General features: G+C 43.3%; 1 protein-coding gene across 3 annotated transcripts in view; it reads right to left on the bottom strand.

Moving 5' to 3' along the window:
* Positions 1-24,250, bottom strand: part of flna (filamin A, alpha (actin binding protein 280)) — a 50,001-nt gene that overhangs the window by 14,404 nt on the left and 11,347 nt on the right. For all 3 annotated transcript variants that reach the window (XM_047340143.1, XM_047340144.1, XM_047340142.1), the window contains exons 3-26: positions 15,673-15,924; positions 14,530-14,627; positions 12,631-12,778; positions 12,260-12,378; positions 12,090-12,167; positions 10,941-11,103; positions 10,579-10,779; positions 8,119-8,256; positions 7,416-7,542; positions 7,199-7,335; positions 6,879-7,075; positions 6,589-6,702; positions 6,280-6,423; positions 5,885-6,008; positions 5,306-5,466; positions 5,069-5,159; positions 4,149-4,318; positions 3,113-3,230; positions 2,533-2,645; positions 1,833-1,982; positions 1,392-1,710; positions 827-1,000; positions 557-719; positions 294-454 (exon numbers count right to left, since the gene is read on the bottom strand). In XM_047340143.1, coding sequence (XP_047196099.1) covers positions 294-454; positions 557-719; positions 827-1,000; positions 1,392-1,710; positions 1,833-1,982; positions 2,533-2,645; positions 3,113-3,230; positions 4,149-4,318; positions 5,069-5,159; positions 5,306-5,466; positions 5,885-6,008; positions 6,280-6,423; positions 6,589-6,702; positions 6,879-7,075; positions 7,199-7,335; positions 7,416-7,542; positions 8,119-8,256; positions 10,579-10,779; positions 10,941-11,103; positions 12,090-12,167; positions 12,260-12,378; positions 12,631-12,778; positions 14,530-14,627; positions 15,673-15,924 — 3,660 coding nt within the window. The remainder of the gene's footprint in view (positions 1-293; positions 455-556; positions 720-826; positions 1,001-1,391; positions 1,711-1,832; positions 1,983-2,532; positions 2,646-3,112; positions 3,231-4,148; positions 4,319-5,068; positions 5,160-5,305; positions 5,467-5,884; positions 6,009-6,279; positions 6,424-6,588; positions 6,703-6,878; positions 7,076-7,198; positions 7,336-7,415; positions 7,543-8,118; positions 8,257-10,578; positions 10,780-10,940; positions 11,104-12,089; positions 12,168-12,259; positions 12,379-12,630; positions 12,779-14,529; positions 14,628-15,672; positions 15,925-24,250) is intronic.

The following is a 24,250-nucleotide window of genomic DNA, read 5'->3' on the forward strand; positions in this document are numbered from 1 at the left end:
ATTCTGCTCCTTGTTATTCTTATCAAAGATATCCAAATTATCATGACGATAAAGACAGACAGGTCTATACTGTAAAATAAACATTTAAAATGTTTCCACAGGCCAACGTTGTTCTTGTTGTATGTCATAATCCTGTGTCAGAAAGAAAATGAGTAGTGTCCTAAAGCGTTTTTTCTCTTGCTGATTTAGCTCACTATATAGTCCTCTACATAGAAGTCACTATACAGTGAGTAGGGGGTAGTGAGTGAGTGGGTGATTTGGACACTGAATATTTTAGCCAGCTGTGACAGTACCTTTGATTGGCTGTCCTCCGTAGGTGACGTTGAGGTTGTATGTGCCAGGCTCGTATGGGATGTACTCAACACTGCAGCTGCCATCCTTGTTATCGGTGCAGGACATCTTTGCCTCAGATGGACCCTCCATCGCTAGACCAAGACCACCAGTACCTGCTCCCCTGCAGAGGGAAGTTGACATAAAAAATGTGAGCAGGTAAAACATCGGTGACATTTTCCATCTTGAACTCTTCCAAGTCAGTGTTGGGTCTCACTTCACTTACCGGGTCTCGACTGTGAACTTGTTGGGCTTATTGGTGATGCCACCTTTCAGGCCAGGACCGTGCACGCGAACACGAGCTGGGTCGCAGCCTTCAGTGACGGCAACACGGAACGGACTCTTGGGCACTGGAGAGCCGGCATAGCAAACCTCCACACTGTGTGGGCCTGAAACAAACACACGCACAAAATATCAAGACAGTGACACGCTCAAGTTGCAGAAAATCCAACGATGAACCCACAAAGTCTGCACAAATTATGACATCCATACTCACCCTCCTCATAGGGAGTGTACTCCACGTTGTAGGTACCGTCCCTGAGGTCTGTGATCAGGGCGTCCGTGCGGCTGCCAGACGGGTTGCTGATGAGCGTTTTGATGTGGTCGCCTCCAGCCTGTGTGAGAGCACGAGCATCCACAGTGAAGTCTGTGGTCGCCTCACGGAAAACACCTAAAATCATAGGACAAGAAACATCTGTCTGATAGAGGCTTATATAATATTAAGAGAGCACTCTTTGTTTTTACAACCAGTTTTCAAACATGTGGTGCCCCCTGGAATTACTTTATAAAAGGTAACATGACGTCTATTCGTCGGCTATTTTGCAGTACAAATGGATAAACAAAGGAGAAATAAGCACATTGGGGTCCTCAATATAAAGTCAAAACATTTTGTCTAGAAAACAAGAAAATAATTAGAACATAATTGATGACAAAAGATGACAAATTTACAGAATGGAAATACATCATCTTTAATACAGAAAATATAGTGAACAAAACACTATTTAAGATGCACATCAAACCACGTGTAGAGTTTTTCAATCTTCTGCAGCAGCTTATCTTACCTTTGCCCTCCACTCCTGGTCCAAACACACGGACTCCACTGGCGTCAACCGCAGGCTCCACGTTGAGGCGAGCGGGGAAGTTGGGCACATCCTGGCCACCGTAGCGGATGGTGAGAGTGTACGAGCCTGGGTAGAGAGGGATGTAGGTGATGGTGTAGGTCCCGTCTCCGTTGTCCTGGATGTGAACCTCGGCCTCGGTGCCGCTGTCTGAGATGATCTCGATGGTCAGCTCAGCGGGGCCAGCGTTGGTACAATCCACAATGAACTCCCCTGTTTCTCCGACCTTGGCGCGCTCTAAACCTGGGCCAGAGCAGCGTACCTGAGAAGAAAGGTGACTGTGTCAGCTACAAAATTACTTCAGCTTTCCAGTTTTACATTATTTTCATACACACTATGGAATGCGTAACAGAGCCTGTCAGTATGTCAGTAACAGGCACTGACCTTGGAGGGGTCTGTGGACGGGTATGCTGTGGGAGTGAAGGGAGATCCAGGAATCGGAATACCATCATAAGTCAGTTCAACCTGGTATGGCCCCGCCTCCCGGGGGATGAACTTAACCTGACTGGTCTCTGGGCTCAACCCGGGCTCAACCTGGAACAAGAAGTATGAGCAGGATTTCTATAATTAACAACCTTACACAAAATATATAGTCTTATCTCAATCTTCAACACCAAAATTCTGAAGAATTGGGCCCAATCCCATTTCACCCCTTGGCCCTTCCCTTTGCGCGTTCACATGTAGGGGTAGGCTGTCCCAATACCTGTTTGGACAGAGGGGTAGGGACAAGGGTAAGGGCTAGCACGCCCACGAAAAAAGATCGCGGGCGTGCTAGCTTTAGCATACTAGCTTTAGCATGCTAGCAATCTTTTTTATGCATGATAATCCTGTTTTTTCCCCATAATGTCATGTCTCAACTGTCTCGACTATTTACATCAACAACTACCGATGACATGTCGGTTTTTCGCGACGACTACTGATGATAACGGCTTCTTGAAGGGCTGTCCCAATTCGTAGGGGACGATTTCAACCACTACCCTTGTGACTCCGTTTCAAGGGACAAGATAACCCTCGGAAACAAGGGGTAGGGCCAAGGGGTGAAATGGGATTGGGCCTTGTTTTCAATCACAATTATGTGTCATACCTTGCTGGCGACTGGTTTTCCTAACGGTCCAGTCACCTTGGCGGCGACCTTTCCCTGACCCCCAGCACCCTTCGATTTGACAGTGACTTCCTTGTCTTTGCCAACAGTCATCTCTATGGGGACACACAGAATGCAGAAGATTTGAAAACACACCAACACTCCTGATCCAGCTGGAAAAAGACTATTCTATATGATTATATGACTGACAGTTGTGAAACCACAAAAAGATAAAAAAATGTTTTTTGATGATCAAATTATTCACTTAGTGAGTCAGGCTACTGAGGTATAATGCCAGATTTTTTACCAAAATCATGGGGTGAATGATGAAATTCTAGGAAAACTTTTTGACTTAGCCTGGGATACTACTTTCTACCACTAAGAGAAACGGGCTTCCATACAAACAGGAGAAAATCTATAGGTTGAGAGAATTCTAACTCTGTATCCATGACAAAATAAAAAACTGAGCAACAGAAACACCATTCAGCTTGAGTTGTTAGTGTTAAACATGAAATCCTGCTTCATGTGAAAACTGAAATTGTATGGGGTGGAGGAGCAAGAACAATGACAGGAGAGAACGTACTGTCTCCGAGCCCTGTGATGCTGATCTTGCTGAGGTCCAGTGTGGGTGCCACACCAACGTTAAAGGGGCTCTTGGGGATGTGATCTCCCCCGTAGGTCACAGCAACTCCCAGAGGACCCTGGGGCAGGAAGGGGAGCAGAGATACACATATGTGACCACACAGATTATGAAGTAGGTAATGGTGGAAAGAATGACGCAGCTTTGACTTACTGTATAAAATAATATATAACCAATATAACCAATATTCCCATTTTGGAAAATCTGCCTGTTCACTGGATTTGTACATCGATACTGTATCCTCATTAACTACCGAGTGATAAACTAGTAGAGGGCTACATCCATACTACTACATTTTCATGTAGACGCCATTTTCACACTAAACGATTTCGGTCCACAAAAGCTTTTTGGCTCTTATCAGTTTTAATCCTGCACCATACTAACACACCTGAACACCTATTATGTGCCCATTCACTTACACTTGACATGCACGTGCGTAAACAGGAAGCATTTGGTTGTTAGTTGCGGAATTGTCGCAGATTGCTCTAATAACATCTCTTCTCCTACACATGTAATCAGTTGTAAAATGCAGAATATAACTGCACTAATTTGACTTAAGACAACAGGGACAGCAACACTTGTAATTGATTATACATGTTGCGATTTTTTTGTGTAAGGGGGTCATGTGATACTAGCCTGATCCATGGTTACATTGTGACCGAAAAAGACCTAATCAGCAAGAGGTTCTGAGAGTCTGCGCAATTTTTTCCAAACTTCTCCGTTTTAGCGGCTCTAAAACTCCAGAGTGGTGTGGACAGCAGGTGTATCCATAGCAGAGTTGATGAGTTTTCAAATGACAACGTAGTAATGTGGATGTAGTCTAAGAGAACGGCCATTTTACTTTGCACAATGACATGAGTGGTATTGGATAATAAATGTTTTTTCCCACAATAACAAACTTTTCCTTGAATATGTGTAGAGAGACTCAGAGGGAAGCTGGAGAGAGACTGGATCTTCACCACGATGGTTGGTATCTTACCTGCTGCACAGGTGTGTATTTCACAGTGTGTGTGTTGTCATGGTTGTTGATGATTTCAAAGTCCTTAACGGCTTCTCCTTTGGTCGGGCCGCTGAAGTTGCAGTCCAGGTTCGCCTTTCCTGCTCCTTTAGTGCTCACAGTGAAGTGAGTGGGCTTGTTTAATTCAATCCCTGAGAGAGAGAGGCCATTCATTCAGTTAGTGCGAGTCTGACCCAGTGACTGTAAATAAAGATGGACGACATGACAGCTCCCAAAAGTGAAGCCAAATGCATCTTGACTGCCCCCTTTTTATTGGCTTCAGTATAGATCACGGACCAAACCCAAAAAATCTAAGATACCGTAAAATAACATTTTCTCAAAGATTGTTTCTGTCATAGATGGTTCGAATCACACTGTTTGTTCCAGTGTTCATGCTCCTTATGAGTTTAGTTTCAATTTTTGTTTGCGGTTGTTCCCTGCAGGTTTATGCACACGATATCGATACCACTGCTTGACCCACTACTGTGTAGGCTCCAGATGATGTCACCAGCACAAGATGACAGCACCTTTATCTGTGATATTTTCACTTTTGTACAGTGGCAGAATGTGGAGACGCACCGTCCATCTTTATACACAGTCAGTTATCTGAACGAAAAATAGGTAATATATCACAGCATTTTTACATCAATTTCCACTTCTCACACTCCAGCTACTCATTGTTTTAAGAATCCAATGCCAGTTAAATAATTCTGGAAAATTCTCCGTCTCACAGGAAATAAGCTCTTTTGGTTTCCTACAGGTTTGATTACAATAAACAGAAAAACTAGGAAGTGAAATGAGCCATAATCACCACCAAAGCTTAACAGACAATGGATAAAAGAAGAAACTGATTTAAATAAGTATATGTCACACTCAACAACCTGGTGAACAGGTGTTCTTACCACTGCGGCTGAGTCCTGGTCCCTCTGCCTTGACTTTGCTGGCATCATGAGAAGGATCCACTTTGACCCTGATGGGTGTCATTGGTATAGCCTGGACAACAAACATAACAAACATGCTGCATTCAAACACATTTTTACAGATAATTTTATAATTTGATTTGATTTATTACTAAATAAATTCTTCAGACCTAGACCCTTCACATGCACATCCAACCAGAATGCATGATTGAAACTCACCTGGTCTGCAAACAGAACCATGATGGTGTAGCTGCCTGCTCCAGGGGGAGTGTATTTGACTGTGAATGTGTCGTTGTCATTCCGAATGATGTCAAAGTCGATGTCAGCCTCTGCAGGTCCCACCACTCCGGGGGCGCACTTGATTCCGATGCTGATGTCACCTGAGGAGACGAAAGTCATCATAACACATTCATCATTTCAGCAGATGAACTGAGCCGTCCACTGCAGCCATTTTATCACTCACGTCTAAACTTCTCTACAAGTAAAGCGTAGGGGGAAAAAAAATCAAGCCCCTATAAAGAGAAAATTGGTGTCTGCTGCAGTAATTCACTTTTTGGCCACTTGGAGGCAGAGGAATCAGTTACATCAAAGACATTAACAGATGATGAAGAAAGCTCCATATTCACTCTTCTGTCAGCTCTGTTTTAATCTCTTATTTGCTGTGAGAGACTCTCCTCTGTAGTGTACAAAGGAGTTATCAGAACACTGCAGCTGATCATTTCAGCCTGGAAAACCAAAACTGAAGAGTTGAGCTGTAACACCAGTTATTAAGAATGCTACTGTTTTATGTGGCTGTACCTTGACCAGCCTCTGCGCAGTCCACAGTGAAGTACGTGGGCTCAAAGGCCTTGAGGCCGGTCTTGGCCACACCAGGTCCTGACACCTTCACCTTGTTTGGATGACAGCCTGCTCCGATGTTCATCTGTGGTGACGAAAAACAAACAATTTAATAACTAAAGAAACTTTTCTGATCTTATTGATGATCTTAGTGTCAATGCAAGGAAGAACAACTGTGTGTGTGTGTGTGTGTGTGTGTGTGTGTGTGTGTGTGTGTGTGTGTGTGTGTGCGTGTGGTGTGTGTGTGTGTGTGTGTGTGTGTGTGTGTGTGTGTGTGTGTGTGTGTGTGTGTGTGTGTGTGTGTGTGTGTGTGTGTGTGTGTGTGTGTGTGTGTGTGTGTGTCTGCGTGCGCTCACCCTGAATGGGCTGTCAGGTATGTTGACTCCTCCCCAGGAGACCATGACCGTGTGTTTTACGGGCTTACGTGGGGTGTAGGTGCAGTTGTATGTGCCATTGCCATTATCTTTAACCTGGACATCCATAGGAGCACCTTCACCATCCTGTGCATATGCGGAAAACAAGAGTTAACACTGATAAAACACTTACGTGGAACAGATCTACAGCATCAAGGTGTGTAAAATATAAAGACATATGTCCAAGAGGAAACAGATTATACTACACATGCAGTACATTTCTGATCATATACTGATACACACAGAAACTACCTGAGCCACAATCTTCAGAGGAGCTTTTCCTCCCTGCTTGGCATCGACTGTGAACTCTGTGGGCTTTCCTACAGCCAAGCCACTGCTCTGAAGGCCTGGACCAAAGGCCTTAACCTGGAATAAACACATTCATGTTGCTTTAGAAATAATCTTCTAGATTTTGAGAGCTGTAATAAAAATGATTTAAATATAAAAAAATTTAAAACTAGTATCAGTTAAAATTGTCTAAAATTGTCTGTTCAGCAGCTGCATGATATACAGACTGCATGTGTCTGTGGGCGTGTGCAAACCTTGTCAGGGTAGAAGTCTTTGCCTGGTGGGTTGACGATCTCAGCCATGAAGGGAGAGTGCTGGATGTCTTCGTTGTTGCAGAGCACATGCACAGCGTACTCTCCAGACTCTGTGGGCCAGTAGCGCACGTCACAGGATCCATCTCCCTTGTCGTCACATTCAATTTTGGCCTGAGATGGACCTTCCACAGAGAAACCTGCACATGGAAAATAAACAAAAATGGCTTACAAGAGCCTTTCAGCGCTTTACTGAACATTAAATGTTGGATTTGTACAAATACTTGTGTTATCTCTGTCATCTCTCCTGCGGAGATACTTACCCAGTGTTCCAACGTTGTCTCCAACAGCTTCCACGACAAAGTCGGCAGATTTGCCAACAATACCGGACTCCAGTCCTGGACCCCAGGCCCTCACCTTCTGCTGGCCGGCCTCTGCACCAATCTTGACCTCAATGGGACTAACAGAGCAGAGAGCATTGAGCTACAATGACAGATACACTCCACCTGTGGTATTTGTTAGACATGAGTGAGTGTGTACCTGCGGGGGATGTGCTGTCCTCCCCAGGTGATGGTGATGGTGTATGTTCCAGATGTGGTGGGGTAATAATCAAATTCATACACACCATCTCCGAGATCTTTCCTTTTACACGGCTCCTCCAGACCCTCTGTAAACACAGTGATGCACATTGGTATCACATGGGTTGATAACTATTTGTATGTAGCTTTAACCTAGATGAAGCGATTCTTTGAAGAAACGTATATCTATATGTACATAGCTGCTTATATACACATAAACAGTCGATATATGCATTTATATGGATACGTCTATCCTACCATCCTGTGCCATGGCACTTTATTCAAGTACATTTCTTTACAAAACTATATTTCCGTAGTGAAAGATGTATATTAAGTACATATTCTGTTTCTATTTAATTTAAATTTTTTATTCTATTGCCTTTTTTATTTTCTTGTCTCCCTGATTCTGACTGTCTGTGGAATCAATAACATTTTGTACAATATTTGAATAGTTTTCATTGTGCCTCTAAAGGTCTTTCTGTGCTCCTAAATTTCCATCATGGGAGCATATGTGTAGCATTAATGGGAAAGAATTAATTCTAAAGTAATTATCCCATTTTGGTTTCAAATCTACTTACTGTCTTTGAGATTTTGCCTAATGTTATGTTACCTCAGATGGAGAAGATAAAAAAAAAAAAGACACTGGTGTGTGCTGCGTAACTCACTCGGGCCCTTGATGGTGACCTTGAGCTCCCCGGTGCCGGCTCCTTTGGTGTAAACCTTAAAGTCTGCAGTCTCCTTCACCCTCAGACCCTTCGGCTGCAGACCACGGCCCTTAGCTTTGCAGAGGCTGGGGTTACATGCTGATGAGAGAGAGAGAGGGAGAAACAGCATTACTCCAACATTATGACCACAAGAGAGTTGAGTGGTGGTTTCAGTGGGGAGCGGAGGAATGAGGTGCAGGATGAATGATATGAAACCAAAACTTTTTCCATCCGAATCCAAATGGTACATCCATCACAGTGAAGGGTTACTGGAAAGCTTTTGGTGCTTTTCAACTGTCTTCTGCCTACCCTGCACACCCGTCTGTGCCTCTTATCCATCCATCTTAGTCTGCAGAGTGAAATCGTAGACCACAGTGGAGGAAGTGAGCCTTTATCTCCACACAGGAAGTGGAGTATCCTTCTTATCGCCTCATTAAAAGTGTATAAAATGGTAGCTGCTGAGTCACAGCTAGACACCCTGCAGGAAGCAAAGGAAGTCCCGCAGGAACACAGGCTATCCAAAGGGGCACAAGATATTTTCCAGGGAGTGGACTACTTGGCAAAAAGAGTCAATGATATTTTATTGTATTAAAACCTATTTTCACATCAGCAAGCATGTGTGTAGGTCTGTATACTTGGCAAATCCTCTACAACCAATGAACATTCATTAAAAATATTAATAATAAGGATTACTTCTAATGTTAACATGTTCTTACTAATGGTATATTTATAATAGATGAAGTACATTCGAAATTATTTATTAACCATGAATATAGGCATTAGTTGTAACTTTAAATGAAGCCTCAGAAAATGGTACACTACTTTGATATCATCCATATCCCAGTGTTTCTTCTTTCTTGTTTTTTAAGCATTCTGTGCTTTTGTCTGGGTTGGACACACCCAATGCAACTTTAATTTGTGTTCTATCCCTCAGAAAAGCTCAGTTCAAGAAAATATGAACCATGTTGTGCCAAAAGCCATATTTTAAACAATGCTGGTCATGCAATACAAACACAATTCTTTGAGGATTGTGTCACTGTGTAAACGTAATACCACAACTGAGCTGGAAGAACTGAGGCACTCGTTTCCTCGGCAAATACAAACACAAACAGCTTGATGGTGGTGTTCTTCCATCTAAATGTGAGCATATGTTGGTGAATGTCCTAGTAGATTATTTCCTCATGCTGAAATTTCCTAATAAGGAAACATAGCAATGGGGATGATTGAGTCATTTTGAGTTTAGAGCTTTACAGGCAGATGACACACACATAAAAAAAGCAAGTCTACACAGGGAAACGAGTCGCAAGTAAAGACATGCAATTTCACAAAAACACCCATACAAAGCAAAGGATGAGGTGGTGAAATACACACACACACACACACACACACACACACACACACACACACACACACACACACACACACACACACACACACACACACACACACACACACACACACACACACACACACACACACACACACACACACACACACACACACACACACACACACACACACACACACACACACACACACACACAGGGTACCCAAGAGAGATCCCAGGAAACAGGAAATGACAGCAGAAGGAAGAGGCTGTTCCATAAAGAGGACAGATACCAGCAGGCCTCTATTGAAGAGAAGAAGGGAAGGAGGGAAGGAGGGAGGGGAGGAGAGAGGACACAACATCCAGTAGAGAGGCATGAAGAGAGGGCAAAGCAATAGACACAACTGAAGAAACAGCAGAGTGAGCAAATATTCACAATCTCATGTAACATTTACAAGGAAAAACATTTAGTAGCGACACTGTATGCGCCACACGAGCATTTTGGCTCTGTGTGTTAAAACGTCCATTTTAACACACCAGAAAATGCACATCTCAGTCTCAATTATCGTCACAGTCTGCCCCTCATCGACTGTCTAACACTATGCACAGTGCGTAACTGCTTATCGTTACAGTGAGCATGAACGCGACACCAGCTCTGTCAGCGGTGGCAAGAACTGATTAAACCAGTCATATTAACTTGCCAGCCCGTTAACATAATGTTGCGTTTTTTGTATGGTTGCCGCCAGTGACTTAATATATCATTAAAAAAATTAATCTTTCGTGTGGGGCATTTCAAGGGCTTTTGGGGGCCCTCTCGTGGCCACAGGGGCCCGAAGCAGCTGCTTAGTTTGCCTATGCATTGGGCCACCTCTGGGTGTCGAGTGTCTATGTAATCATTTCCAAACATCTCAGTTTCTGCCCTTCCAGACTAAAATACCAACCCAAAGTTTTCAAACTAAAATGGGGTCAGCAGCATTTCCAAACTTCCACTGTGGAGTAGTGTGGACGCCAGATATATCTGTAGCAGAGTTGATGCATTTTCAAAGAGTGGATATAGCCTAATACTGTAAAAGAATTACATCTGTAACTCTTACCCTCTCCCACGTTGACTGTGAAGGGACTCTTGCTGATCTGACCACCAGCGAATGTGACATAGATGGTGTGCGGTCCCTCCTGAGTGGGTTTGTAGGTGCAGCGGTGACTACTGTTGCCCTTGTCCTCGATGGTGCATGTCGCTGTGTTCTTCTTGCCAGCAGGGTCCATGATCACCACCTCCACCTCGCCAACACCAGCACCTGAGAGAGATGGTGTGCCAATGATTAGACACAAGAAGAGTAAAAAGTAAATTAGATTGTAAGTCAAAAAATGCTAAAAACACACCCAAAAAGATGATTCCATTTCTAACCTGATGGTAGTTGAGAAACCATACCTGCCTCACATGGTCCCTGTTATTTACCTGCGGTGTAGACGTCAAAGTAGGTGGACTTGTTGGCGATGTTTCCTGCGGGCTCAAGGCCTGGTCCCTGGGCCGTAGCCTTGCTGGAGTCTCCCTGAGCCATGCCAATCTCCACCTCAAAGGGGCTCTTAGAGATGTGCTGCCCTGCAAACAGCACAGTCACCTACAAAGCAGAAAGGAGAGAGTGAAAATTCAGCTCCCACTTAAAAGGTATATTGAAGGGTCTGACTTTAATCTATTACAGTACAGACCGCACATCCCCTAAAGCCCCTGTTTATATACAGTATGTGCTCATTAATGTGCGTCAGTGTCTCTCTGCAAGTAGGCCTACACAACAAAAACAATAGTTGGCGATGGAGTTTCTATCCCACAGTGTGAGCACTTCAAACAATTGAATTACATTGCGGTAATGCTGTTACAGTCACAGCCCTAGTGACCACTGTGATCTGATCTCAGTTCCTCGCTCTACATCCAAATTATCATGTTCCTTTGTGTTTGCGAAGACCTAATGATGTTTATACCCGTTTTGAGTTTATAGATGTTTCTGATAACAATGTTTGTGTTCGGTGCAAGCGGTATAGAGAAAGAGAGGGAGTGGAGTCAGGAGGGATTGAATGAATAAACGAATATGTGTAGCTATGAAGAAAGATTTTATAAATTGAAGTATTATCCTTATGTGGTGATCAGTGTTGATAATGTGTCGGTGGCAACAGACAAATCAACGCATCGACACTGAGAAGCTTTAAAATATGCTTAGTCTATTATGAAACTGTAGCGGGTCAGCGACGTCAGCTGAGTAGTTGCTCCTTGTTTTTTGGCTGAGGACGCATTTACGTTACATTCATGCTTCCCACACCATTTCCATAAGTGGTCTGAGTAATCAGATCTCAGGCCGCATTTGGGTGCATTCAGACCTGAACTTGGCTTTGATCACTCGTTGACGACAATATACCATACAGACCAATCACAGTTGCTGCAGTATGCTGTTGTGATGTTTAGTTAGATATCTAGGGTTCACATTAGCCTATAGCGTTAAGTACATAGCTACGCTGGACCTATGGTGACGATACAACATAGATGAATAAATGGGTCTTTAGAGTCATATGACAATCAAGTAAGGTCAGTCTTAAGCATTAAATATAATCTTACCTTGTGCATGCCTGTAACTTTAGGGATGTAGTAGATGGAGTAGGTGCGGTTCTTATCACTGTTTGCTGTCACTTTAGCCTGCAGGATAAACAATAATGCCATAAGTAACAAAAAAGTGAGAGGACAGTTTCTCATGAGAACCAAACACCATGAAGCTACCATGGTCCCACCTCCTCTCTGTGTCCAGCAGGGTCCTCCACGTAAACCAGCACCTCGCCCATCCCTGCACTGATGGTCTCCACGGTGAACACAGCTTTCTTCATCACAACGTTACCAACAGGCTCAACACCTGCAGACGTCAGAGGGGGACGGAGAGTTGGGATATTAAAAATATCCTGTGAATATATCGTGTGTGATCATTGATTGACACAGAAGAGGCTGTGGGTGCCTACTTCATTCATGACTTTTAACATCTATGCCAACTTAAAGTCTGAGAGGCCAGAAGAAGCTACAGTAAATGGATGAGCTGAAATTACTTCTCATGGCCAGCATCCAACCGCTTGAGTTGTACTATCGTGTGTGTGTGTGTGTGCGTGCGTACCTGGGCCATAGGCACGGGCCTTTTTGGGGTTGAGTTTTGGTCGGAGAGGTGCACCAGGTTTCAGTTTACCCTTGGGGAACTGTGACAGGTAGGTCATGACTGAATGCTCGTCCACATTGGGGTCAACGATCTCTTCGGGGGTTATCACCTACAAGATATGGCAAAAGAGAAATTATTTCCAACCTGAAGGGTAGTTTTTACCTTGTTTGCATATTTGCAAATGAAAAAGAAGTGATGCCACAGATGCACTGTGCTTGAATAGTTGCCATGGAGACATCTACCCACAAAATCTACAGAGATGAGTTGTGATTTAGTGATCGAACCACAATGCAACCTCTACCTCCGCTCAGAAAGTACCTGTGGCAAACTCATTCGCACGAAGCAGCTGGCACATGCTCGTACAGACAAGCTCATTGTCTGATTTTTACAGCCCACACAAACAGCAGGCACAGGGACAAAGCCAGTTTCATAGCAGAAGCAGAGCTGCAGGCGGAAACAGCGGAGACCACAGACCCAACTGTCAGCACGCTATGCTGTGCCAGCTGCCAGCAATGTGCCAATCATGCCAACATAACACTGTCAAAAATTCACAGGAGCAACGCAACCCACAAACTAGCACTGCAACACGACATTTGGCAAAGTCTGTTTAAATACTCCATTATCAAATGGTTAACCTTTTATTCTGAGCAAATACTACAGGGAATGGAAAGTGTTTTAGTTACAGTTATTTAATTATTTTATTCTCTCTACATGATATCCAAGTTAACCTTTGCCTTCCGCTCACTTCTAATCAGTGCGAGCGAGCAGGTGAATAAAACATTCGCTTCCAGTGGCGAGGCAAATCGCAGCGTGGCTTTGCGTGGAGTTGGAAAACTTTGACCTGCGATAATCAGTGCCCTAGTTTGGGCAAGTGATATTCTGTATTTTTAATTGCGATTCTGCTTTCTCCGCTTGTTGTTGTACCCGTTGAATGTCGGGGTTCGGGGGTAAATGATGGTCTTCATAGCCCCCACCTCTCTTTCTCTCTCTGTCTGTCTGCTTGTGTGCTTGTAGTGGATGGGCAGAGGGGGACATTTAATTATGTGATTGGGAAAATTAAAACTCCAGGACAACAAGGGGAATACAAAGTATGGGATGCATATTTGATAATTTATATCATATAAAATATGTAATTTATATCGTTTAAAATCATGGGGGGAGAGGGGGGAGGGGGGAGCTGGCTCATTAGCATTTAAAGGAACAGGCACTCAAAACAGGTCACTCTGTGGAGGGCTGTTTTATACAGGGTAAAAAGGGTGCTGTTTTATATGATCCTTGTGGTATTTTGACCAAAGTATGTTACAGACATTTCATTAAGACCCCAAGGAACCATATCAACTTGTGGTAAAATGGGCATGCTATGTCCCCTTTAATATAAAATGTAAAAAATAATGTTAATATATTAATATTCAATACCAAATGTGGATTAATCTGCATCTTAAAAATAGTCCCCAACTATTTACTGCCTTTGAATAATAATAAAGGTTGGGGTGTCCAGATCTGGGTTTTTTGGGGTCCCCCTCCTGATCAGAGGTCTTTGAAAGTAGGTATATGAGGTATGTATGTATATACTAAGTGTTTTGACTCTTTAACCATTAAATAAAGAACATTCATACCAAGTTTTGTACAACTTCCCTCCAGGGTTTCCTGAGACCACACAGTTACGCAACAATACAGCCTACTGAATATCTCAAGTTTGCTAACATTAGTTAACATTAGCCATAAGCCTTTGGTTATAGACGTGTAAGTAAGATTTAAGCAGCATTCCCCAGTGTGTTACTCATGACTTTAACTTTATATTTGTACAAAGAATATTATTAACTCTTATTTCTTGCCCCTCTGTAAAGGAATCTGTTTCACCTGTGGGATGCCCAGCCAGTCGTCGGCCTGCTGCATGGCCTCACGGGCGTTGTCCACTGGCTTGGTCTGATCCCACTGGTCCCAGTCAGGACACAGACCTGCAGGAAAGAAAAGAGCCAGGTTGGGTTCACTACAGGGAGCAGCAGGACAAAAACCTACCATTTAAGTACAAAGAAAGCATGACAATATAAAGAGATTTAAAATGATGATGGGAAATTTGTGTTTGAAGCTGAGAAAAAGGAAAAACATAACAAATTACAGTTGAGGCAAATCAAAATCACAGTATGATGATAATCTGTTATATTTCTAATCTTATTTTTGTCAGGCTAGGTAAAAATGCAAGACATTTAGTAAACGTGAACTTCACTACACACAGAAAATGAGAGGTTCTGTCTAATTATGGGCTCTGTGTTAGCGCCAAGGCTGCAGCATTGACGACCTTCAGCAGATAAAGGGAGAATTCAAAAACAGGTCTAATCTGCATTTGAAGGTGAATCTGCAGTAATAAGTAGGTGTTAGGCCATGTCTGTGTCCCTGAGGCTCCTCAAGACGTCTGCCCTTCAATTTCTCCACTGCATGTTGTGATAGTCATTGATTATCATACAAACACATCCTGGCAATGTGTCTGTGTCAGCAGTTTTTTGTTTTTTTCACTTATACGAAACTGACTCAAGTGTGTGCGCTGCTATTTTTGGACACCGCAGGGAAATCTCTGGCTGGAGACATGCTTTAGTTGAATCCTTATCTGTGGCTCAAGGCTGATGGTGATCCACAGGTATGCCAAACATCCCGACTATGTAAACAGAAACCTCCCGTTTGCCTCACCTTCATCTCTCCTTGCCTCTGTCTCCTCTTCTCCTACTTTAACAGGACTGGAAAAGGGGGAGTTCAGTCCTCACCCTCCTGATCAGCTCTTAATCAGCTCTGCCCTCAGCCTTTTCTCCCACACATGAGAACTACCCTCTTATGTTCCCTGACCTGACCTCAGATCTGACCTCAGATCTGCAGCTGTCAATCACTGGTGAGCTAAACATCTTCTCCGCTGAAACACACAAAACATGTCCCCACCATCTTCTGCAAGACAGAACCACAAAGATGTTCTCTAACGCACACGCACGCACACACACACACGCATGCACTTACCTGGAGCACAGCTGTCAACCAGGGCACCCAGGGCCCGGCCAGTCTGCCAGTCTCTGTTGAAGTTGGTGATGGGAAGCTCGGGCAGTTTGTTCTGGATCCATCCCAGCAGCCTCTGCTTAGGTGTCTTCTGCTTGCCGCTTTCTGTTTCCTCATCCTCATCCCACATGGGCATGGAGATGGAGTAGTGCAGGATCAACGTCCAGATCAGACCCAGGATGAGCTTTAGGTTCCCATCCACGATGGCTTTAGAGTCTGGAGCCCAGAGGAAAAGAGAGGAGGGTTAGATTTATGTTACCATGCTGACTAAACAGAAATCTGCCATCCAGATCATAGAGGACAGACTGATCCTTGTCCTGTTAAAAAAAAATGTACAATTAAATGAGGCTGATTTTTCTTTTACATGCATTGAAAAGGGGAGGTATAGTCAGTTCAAAATGAACACAAAGAAGGTAGATTGGATAGCACTGCATTAGAAACATTTCAGAGGAAAACATTTAGTAGTACTAAAACGATTTCTGTCCACACGGCCATTTTCACTTCGTATCAGTTTTAATCCACGTCCATATTAACACACCTGAAAAAGCATATCACGTAGCCGCTCATTTAAACTGGGCATGTCTATGCCGGTTTAAACAGGAAGGCATGTGCGTCCCGCTGGACAATGGAATTTTTAAAGATTGCTCAAATATTAGCTCTCCTACTCATGTAAGAAGAATTTAACTAACAGCTGTTAGCAAGACAAAAGGATCAGCAATGCTTGTAATAGATTATCCATGGCGGGTTCTACAATGGTAGCAAAGGTTAAGGCCTGTTTTCTTCAGGAAGGGGGTCATGTGATAGGAGCCTGATGAATCAGCGATGGCTACGTTGTGACTAAAAAGATCCAATCAGCAAGAGGTTGTGAGTGTCTACGTCATCGTTTCCAAACGTCTCCATTTCTGCCCATCCAGACTTAAAAAGCTGCCCTGAAACGACTCCAGCAGTGTTTCCAAACTTTGCCATTTTTTCAGCTCAGAAACTCTGGAGTAGTTTGGACGCCAGGCGTATCTGTCGCACAGTTGATGCAAATAAAAAAGTAGTATTATGGATGTAGCCTAAATACTGATTGAAAACAGCTGTACTGGTGCTGTCTAATCTTAGTGCAGCCTTTGTTAGGAGTCGATGTTGACAATTGAACTTCAGCTTGGATGAACTGCTCCGGTCTTTATTGCTTTAGATTATATCTCAAAGGAAAGGGCTACGTGGCTAATCATAGCTACATGGATGACACTGAATTACCTAACTCTTTCTCCAAATTAATATGGTGGCACTGCTTCACTCTGCCAATGCAACTTAATTTACACAAAGATAAAAAACATTGTTGCTTTGCCTTTAATATCTCTACTTTAATAATGCATCCTCTATTAAGGATATGAACCTTTAGAAATGGGACCAACTTTCTTCATCTGAGATGTAATCGGAGGAGGGAGATGAAGGGACTTTTCTGCATGAATCATGATATACTGTTCACATCTGAGCAGAAATTTGAATGGCTCTGTTTCAAAATGTTCTACATAGCTTTTATTTTATTACAGCAACCATCCGCCACAAAAAAGTTTTTTATATTCTCACTAATTGTGCTATGGGGAAAGAGTTTGGATAATTAGTTAATTTACATAGGTTTATACGGATTTTAACACACCAGTACTGGAACAGAATGACACAATAGCACATCTAGTTATACGTCTGGTTGGTCTAAATTCCATCTGAGTCATTCGTCAGTGTACAGATAGAGCCACATGCACCACTGCGGAGGAGAAAGTGATGCAACCAGAAGCTAGCCTGGGCATGAGGAAGATAACACACACACACACACACCCCAACATAAAACCCACAGCGTGCACACACATTCTGAAATAGGAGAAGTTGATCAGGAGGGCTGCTTTCTCGACGTCCAGCCTTGAGGAAAGGGTGGAGCAGTGTATGTTTTTGTGTCTCAGGGTGGACGGTGATGAGAACATAGTTAAGGGGGTGTCTGTTGTGTTAGGGCGCCGTTAATAGAGACATGCGAGTAAATCCTACTTCTGACAGCAGCTGTGTCCAGTTGGCAGTTTCTTTGTGATTTCAGACTTTTCAGTGCTCTGATAAGAGCTGCAGAAATAAAACGAGAGAATGAAGCCAAAAAAACAAACGGGAACAATTGAGGCTAGACTGATTCCAGTGCTACTCACATTGGTGTCAACTCAATTTGCTTTGCTGTTGTCGTCTAGACTGGAATAATCATTAGTAGCAAGGCAAGGTCTTGAAGTTGTTTTTTTTTCTTCTGTATTTTTTCATAAGAGTACTGGGGCTGCGGTTGGGGGCTGGCGCTACTGAAAAGGCTGAATATTTAACTGCAGCAGTAGGAGGCCCAGAAAGCTCTCTGGCCACGAGCTGCAGCAAGAGTTTGAGGTTGGGGTCAGAAAGTATGGAGGTCTAAACCATAAAAGGGGTGATGAAATATGATGCATGATCAAGACAACAAAGCCAGTCAGGAACACATGCAGCCTTTACCTCACAACATGGTAATAAATTAGAGAAGTTCTTTGCCTACATTGAGAAGTACATCTGCCAATCCCTCTGAATTCGCGTTGTGCTCACATGCTGCCCACCCTGCTATACATGATATATCAGCTGCTCCCAGTGGAAAAATACACTCTGCATAGTGATAAAATAAAGCGGGGTCAGGTCTGTTTGGATAACCCATCACCATGGGAACTTTGAGAGAGCTGGGTCATCAGAATAGCGACAGAGTGGCAACTCAGTCTGCTCAGGAATGACATGGAAATGGAAAGCAAGAAGCAGAAGATCTGATTGTGAAGGAGAAATGGAAAGAAGAAGAGAGGAGGGGAGAGGAACCAGAGAGAAATGTTGCCTGAAAACACAGATAAAAATGAGTGACAGCTATAAATTTACATTTGTACTATTAGGGGGAGGGACTGGTGTGAATCACAGGTTGGTACTTGCAGCAGGAATGCAAGATCAGGAAAAGTAGGGGTGTGTCACATAGTGAAGCCAGGAGAGCAGGACAGGACCACAACAATACCACGCGTACAGAAAAGGCCACAGTATCAAACTAATGATTACTTTATATATTGATTTTTATCTCTATTTTTATATCACTTATTTTCAAGGTTGAAACCGGACCCCGCCTCCGCCTGTACAATCTATTGTAACTAGAGTTTGATGAGCAGTCAGTGCCCACTGACCACAGCTCGCCAGTGTGAAGCATCAATTCAGGTTTCAGGCCTGTCATCCTCATCCCGGGTGTTGCTAGGACACATTGGCACACACTGTCTGATAATGCGTGGTTACGCGTTGTTCTCTGATTCATGCCTCTCGCACACAAAAGCCACTAAACATGCAAGGAATCTGCGAGCATTCCCGGCAGGCCACAGCGCATTAGCCTGACGGAGAGCCCCATATACGGACACAGACTGCCGCAGACTGCCCCTTTGCTGACTCACAACTGCCCCCCACCACCCATCTAGTGTGTGTGTTTGTTTGTGCGTGCTTGTGAGAGAGAGAGACAGCAAATAGAGAGTGTGCGTGTCTGTTGATGCTCCTTTTGCCCCCAAAACTCCCATGACTCATCTCTTCGGCTTGCTGGTGCAGCCCCCTCCAACCCTCCTCCCACCCCCAACCCCACCCCAGGCAGTGACACTGCTATGACATCATCGCAACCCCTGACCCACGGCCTGACCCGGTCCCTCTCGAGGAGGGAGAGGGGGTGGGATAAGAGAAGAGCGACAACGGGAGGGGGAATGGTCCTGTTCAGTATTAAGGTTGTAATGCAACATCTGGAGCAGTTTAGTTGCAGGATCTTGTCAGGCTCAGGACAAACCCACACAGCAGGTCTAGATAGAGCTCTCTCTCTTACCTGATAGTCGCTCATAGTGTCTTTATATTTAAGCAACGCCTAGACTTCCTCGTCGACCATACGTTTTCTTCAGGTCCATGATCAGAACTGTAACTCTCGGTTTGCAGCTTTAGGTTTATAAAAATGAGGATGTTCAAATTGTGCATTAAAACTAAAGCATAATGTCAGTTTATCAGGTTGTCATACTTCTACACATCTGTAGTCGTCCTGGAAACACTGAGTTTGCTTCTTGTCTTGCAATAATTAAGTTGGCAATCACCTGGCAAACTCCTCAGACAATACAACACACACACACGCTCACACACAGAGACAGAGACAGAGACAGAGAGAGAGAGAGAGAGAGAGAGAGAGAGAGAGAGAGAGAGAGAGAGAGAGAACAATTCATGTCTGGAAAAGTGGGCAGAGAAAACCTAGTCAGACAGAACACAGTGAGGAAATGTTACACATTCCACTCTGCCCTTATCTCTCAAACACACGCACACTCACTTACACATGTTTAATATAGCAGCCTGTACAGTGTCTGCCTTACTATAATGTTCCTACTACACAAAGTGGCCCTATAGGACATGAAACATGGGTAAAATATGAATCAAACTGATCAAAGCAGTTGCTTTACAACTGTGACACGAATTCAGTTTGTATCTTCAAACATCCAAAATCTGAAAATCTTTGACCTGGAGCTCTCTTTTCCTTTTCTTTCCCTCCCTCCCTCTTCTAACTCCATGCAACAAACCACACTGGAGCTACTACACTTCCTCCTCTTCCTTTCTACTCCTTCCAGTCATCCTCCCTCCCTCCCTCTGCTGGAAAAAAAGTTCCTCCTGGTTTTTTAGCCTTAAAAGGGCAGAAGCAAACTGGATCTTGGCCGCCCTCCCATTCTCCGGGCTCTGGTTACAGGCAGAGGGAGGAGGGAGGACAGGACAGCAGAGGGGGTGGAGGAACACGAAAGAGAGGAGAAAAAGGCAGGGAAAACTGCTGTGTGGGACATTTTTAAAGCCTGCACTGACATGAGCCCCCGACTAGGATGGGCTGAGATATGTTCATTTGAGTGACGAGACCAGAGAGGCTGAGAGAAAGTGAAGTTTGAGGGGGACAGACGTAGAAAGACAAAAATGAAAAACATGAGGGGAGTGGCGAGTGGGGGCAGGCTAAGACAGAGGCTGAGGAGGTGAGAGGAGGACACGGGCACCACATAAAATGATGAACGAGGAGGTTTAATAAATACCATACGGCTTTAATCAACTGTTTGTTTCCTGGAAACATCTGAGAGCTACGATCGACCTTAAGAGCAGAGACTCGGTTTCCAAGTAATTGATAGTTCTTGGTCTGGCAAAAACGATTCAGGTCTGGAAAAGTAGATCCCCTCGAGACATTTTCTGGCAGGAGAGCCCCAGTCTACTTGTTGGTAAAAATCTGGTAACATTATGACAAAAGCCATCTTCCAGTGCACTTTTCTTGGTTTGATACTAAACACATTTTATGTTAAAAAGACATTACGGGATAGTGCCACTGACGTTTATGTGCCACTTATTTCAATAAAAAATGTTACGGTTCAGTGTGTAGAATTTAGTGAAATATAGTCCTGAATACCCCTCACCTCATCCTCCCCTTCCAAACATGAAAGAGAGCCTGTGGTAGCCTTCAGTTGTCATAAAAACTCAAAAGGTGTTTAGTTTGTCCAGACTGGAAAAACATGGCAGTATTTCAATATTTAGTATTTTAATATAAAGGGTTCATTCTAGGTTAAAGAAAACAACAATTCGTACAATTTAGATTAAACACACTAGTTAAAACAGCAATAAGATTATTCTATATTCAATTGCCAATAGATCCCTTTCACCTAAATCTTACACAATGAACCTTTAACAAGTGCAGATTGTTGTGAGCACATTAAGGAATATTTTGCTTTATGGCTGCGTCTTCAGTCTCAACATGAGGCATGGGGTGCAGGGGCAAGTTTCCAACTCTGCTGTAATGCAACAACCTGAATACCATGGTGCTGAATGCAAATGTGCACTCTGCTAATCCTCAGTATCCATTTGACCAGTCCCCTTTTGCCTGCCGAACAGGAAGCTATGCTAACGATAATGAGCAGGCAGGAAGTAATCCGTTCTGACCCAACATAGTGTCTAAAGTCTACCATTTTCTCACTCTCTGCCCAACATTCCTCTCCGCCCTATGCCACCACAGTCACTCTCACGTCCATTCTGTTCCTGAAAAAGAAAGATTACATTTGATGCTGTATGACATCCCCAACACAAGCAGCCTCTCTGTAAACAAGCTGCTGTATTTAGATGTCCCAGCGGGTCCATATAGTGCGCTCTCGCCTGACGATGGAGCCCAGGGAACTGCCTTACCATTATTGCTGTGCAGTAATTACTTATAATAAAATAGTAATTTGTTTAAACCTGCAATAACTCGTGTTTTGGGCATTCTAAACATTTAACTGTGTCTCGAACTGTGTCTGTCTGCTGTTTGCTGCAGAGAGGATTACGTACAATGCGTTTTAAAGGGGGTCTTTAGCTGAAAACCGATGCTTGATGCTTCTGGAAATAACACTGATATGGTAAAAGTAAGGAGGGTGAACTGAAGGAGTAAAGTCGTGGGCTGTGAAACCAAAAGAGATCCATACTACTACGTTTTTAACTAAAACAATTTCTATCCACATGAGTGTTTTGGCTCCGAATCTGTTTTAATTCCAACATGAAATCTTTCATTTGGGCTAGAAATTTGTAGAAAGATAACATAAGATTAAGAAATTACAGATTTATCCTAACTTTGACAGTCACATATTTCTATCAAGCTTTTTTCTTGTTTCTGAACCACATAGATTTGGACCAATCATCGTCCTATGAGGGAGGAACTATTGACTGATACAGGCGTGTCTTAGGTGTGAGGACAGGGAGAACAACAACAACAAGTCTCCTGAAATGGTTAGCGTAGATGCTGCTGTAGCATCAGTTACATCAGAACTGGAGAGTATTGCTTCTTGAAAGAAAGAAGAATAAAGCATGACATTGAAGAGTTTTCTGAATGGTAGAGATATTCTCACTCTGACGTGTGACTAGGGGTGGGCGAAATGGCCTACAACAAATATCGCAATATTTTTAGGCTATATAGCGATACACAGCTAGATTTTTTGTAGTCACTGTACAAATGTTAAATTCATAAAAGGCCACCATTGGCTAAGCTAGCAGACGTTAGCATTTCCGACTAATGCTGGAGTGAACGCCGCTCACATTCATCATTCGTAAACAGATTTGTTCGGTTCAGTGTTCAAAAAGAAAATGGACAAACTGTCAATAACCGTCCCTGACCATCTTCAACTTGCTGGGTTGAAGATGGTTCTGTGTAACACACCATCTGCTGTATCAGGTCAGATATATTGTATCAATGTTGGTTGGAACTAGACAGTGAGGTAACAGAAAGCCTGAAGTTTGTTTAGGCAAGTGTGCTCAAGGTAATTTAGAAACAGTGTCACCATTAGAGTTTTGTGCTGAATAAGCCGAGCAGTGACGAGAGGAAGGAGGAGGGATTTGACTATGGAATCTGATAATTGAAGTAGATCAGTGAGTTACAATGTGCCTCTTCTAAACTTTTCATACAGAAACATGAGCAATAGAAAATAATTTTCCATGTGAAGATGGCACCATTCAGAGAGACACACACTTGTATGTCACACATGTTCTGTCCAGTTATCCAAGGTAAGTCAATGCACGTCGACAAAGACAGTGAATATTCTACGCCCACATAGACACAACTTAAAGCTAAACTAGGTAACTTATTACAGAACAAACAACACATTTGTTTATCATATGAATATAAACAAAACACACTTACTTGAATTTACTAGCCATGCCTGATGCAAGTAGCTTAAGCAAAGCTACAGAGCCCCAAAATATGAATTTCCTGTCACGTAAGAAGAAACACTCTCACATTCTAGAATTTATAACCACACACATCCTTGTACTAATAATCTTTACCATTACAACTAAATCCTAATTTTAACCCTAAACTCAAATCTAAACCCTCAATCAACCCTTTTGAAAAGTGAGGACCAACCAAAATGCCCTCACTTTCCCAAAATGTCCTCAATCCTAAAGGTCTTTACTCATCGTGGTCCTCACAGAGATATCTGCACACACACATGCAGCATGGAGGAGCTAGGGCTTCCAATTAGTAGATAACCCGCTCCACTTCTTGAGCTACAGCTGCCGTCCCAATTGACTATTTATCAAAATAGCTAGCGGTAAATTTTCTGTGACTAATCAGCTGTTCATTGCAGCTCTAATAGCCACTATTGGCCAGTGTACAGCCAGAGCCAGGCTTTGTTTTATGGCTTAGAAATTCTCTTTTTTATTGTTACTGCAAACTACATTATTTCTCCTCTAAAGCATTTTATAGAAAGTGCTAGTTTTTCCAACAGAATAAGAACATTTCTGCAGAACAGGCTATCTCCTCTATTAGTATCAGTAATATAGAACACATTTTATTATTGTGTAACAACGAGGAGGCTGGTTGTTACTACACAGGCGTCTGTCTCAACCTGTATGTCTCTGATTCCATGCAAAGACAGGGGAGCAGCAAGGTACATATTTACGCCACAATTCTGTTCGTTTCCCAGCCTGCCCGTGTGGATGACGGGGCAAGTGTGGCATGGTCGCCGCCACCTTACTGTTA

This window comes from Hippoglossus stenolepis, chromosome 6 (assembly GCF_022539355.2).
Source record: "Hippoglossus stenolepis isolate QCI-W04-F060 chromosome 6, HSTE1.2, whole genome shotgun sequence".
Classification (NCBI taxonomy): domain Eukaryota; kingdom Metazoa; phylum Chordata; class Actinopteri; order Pleuronectiformes; family Pleuronectidae; genus Hippoglossus; species Hippoglossus stenolepis.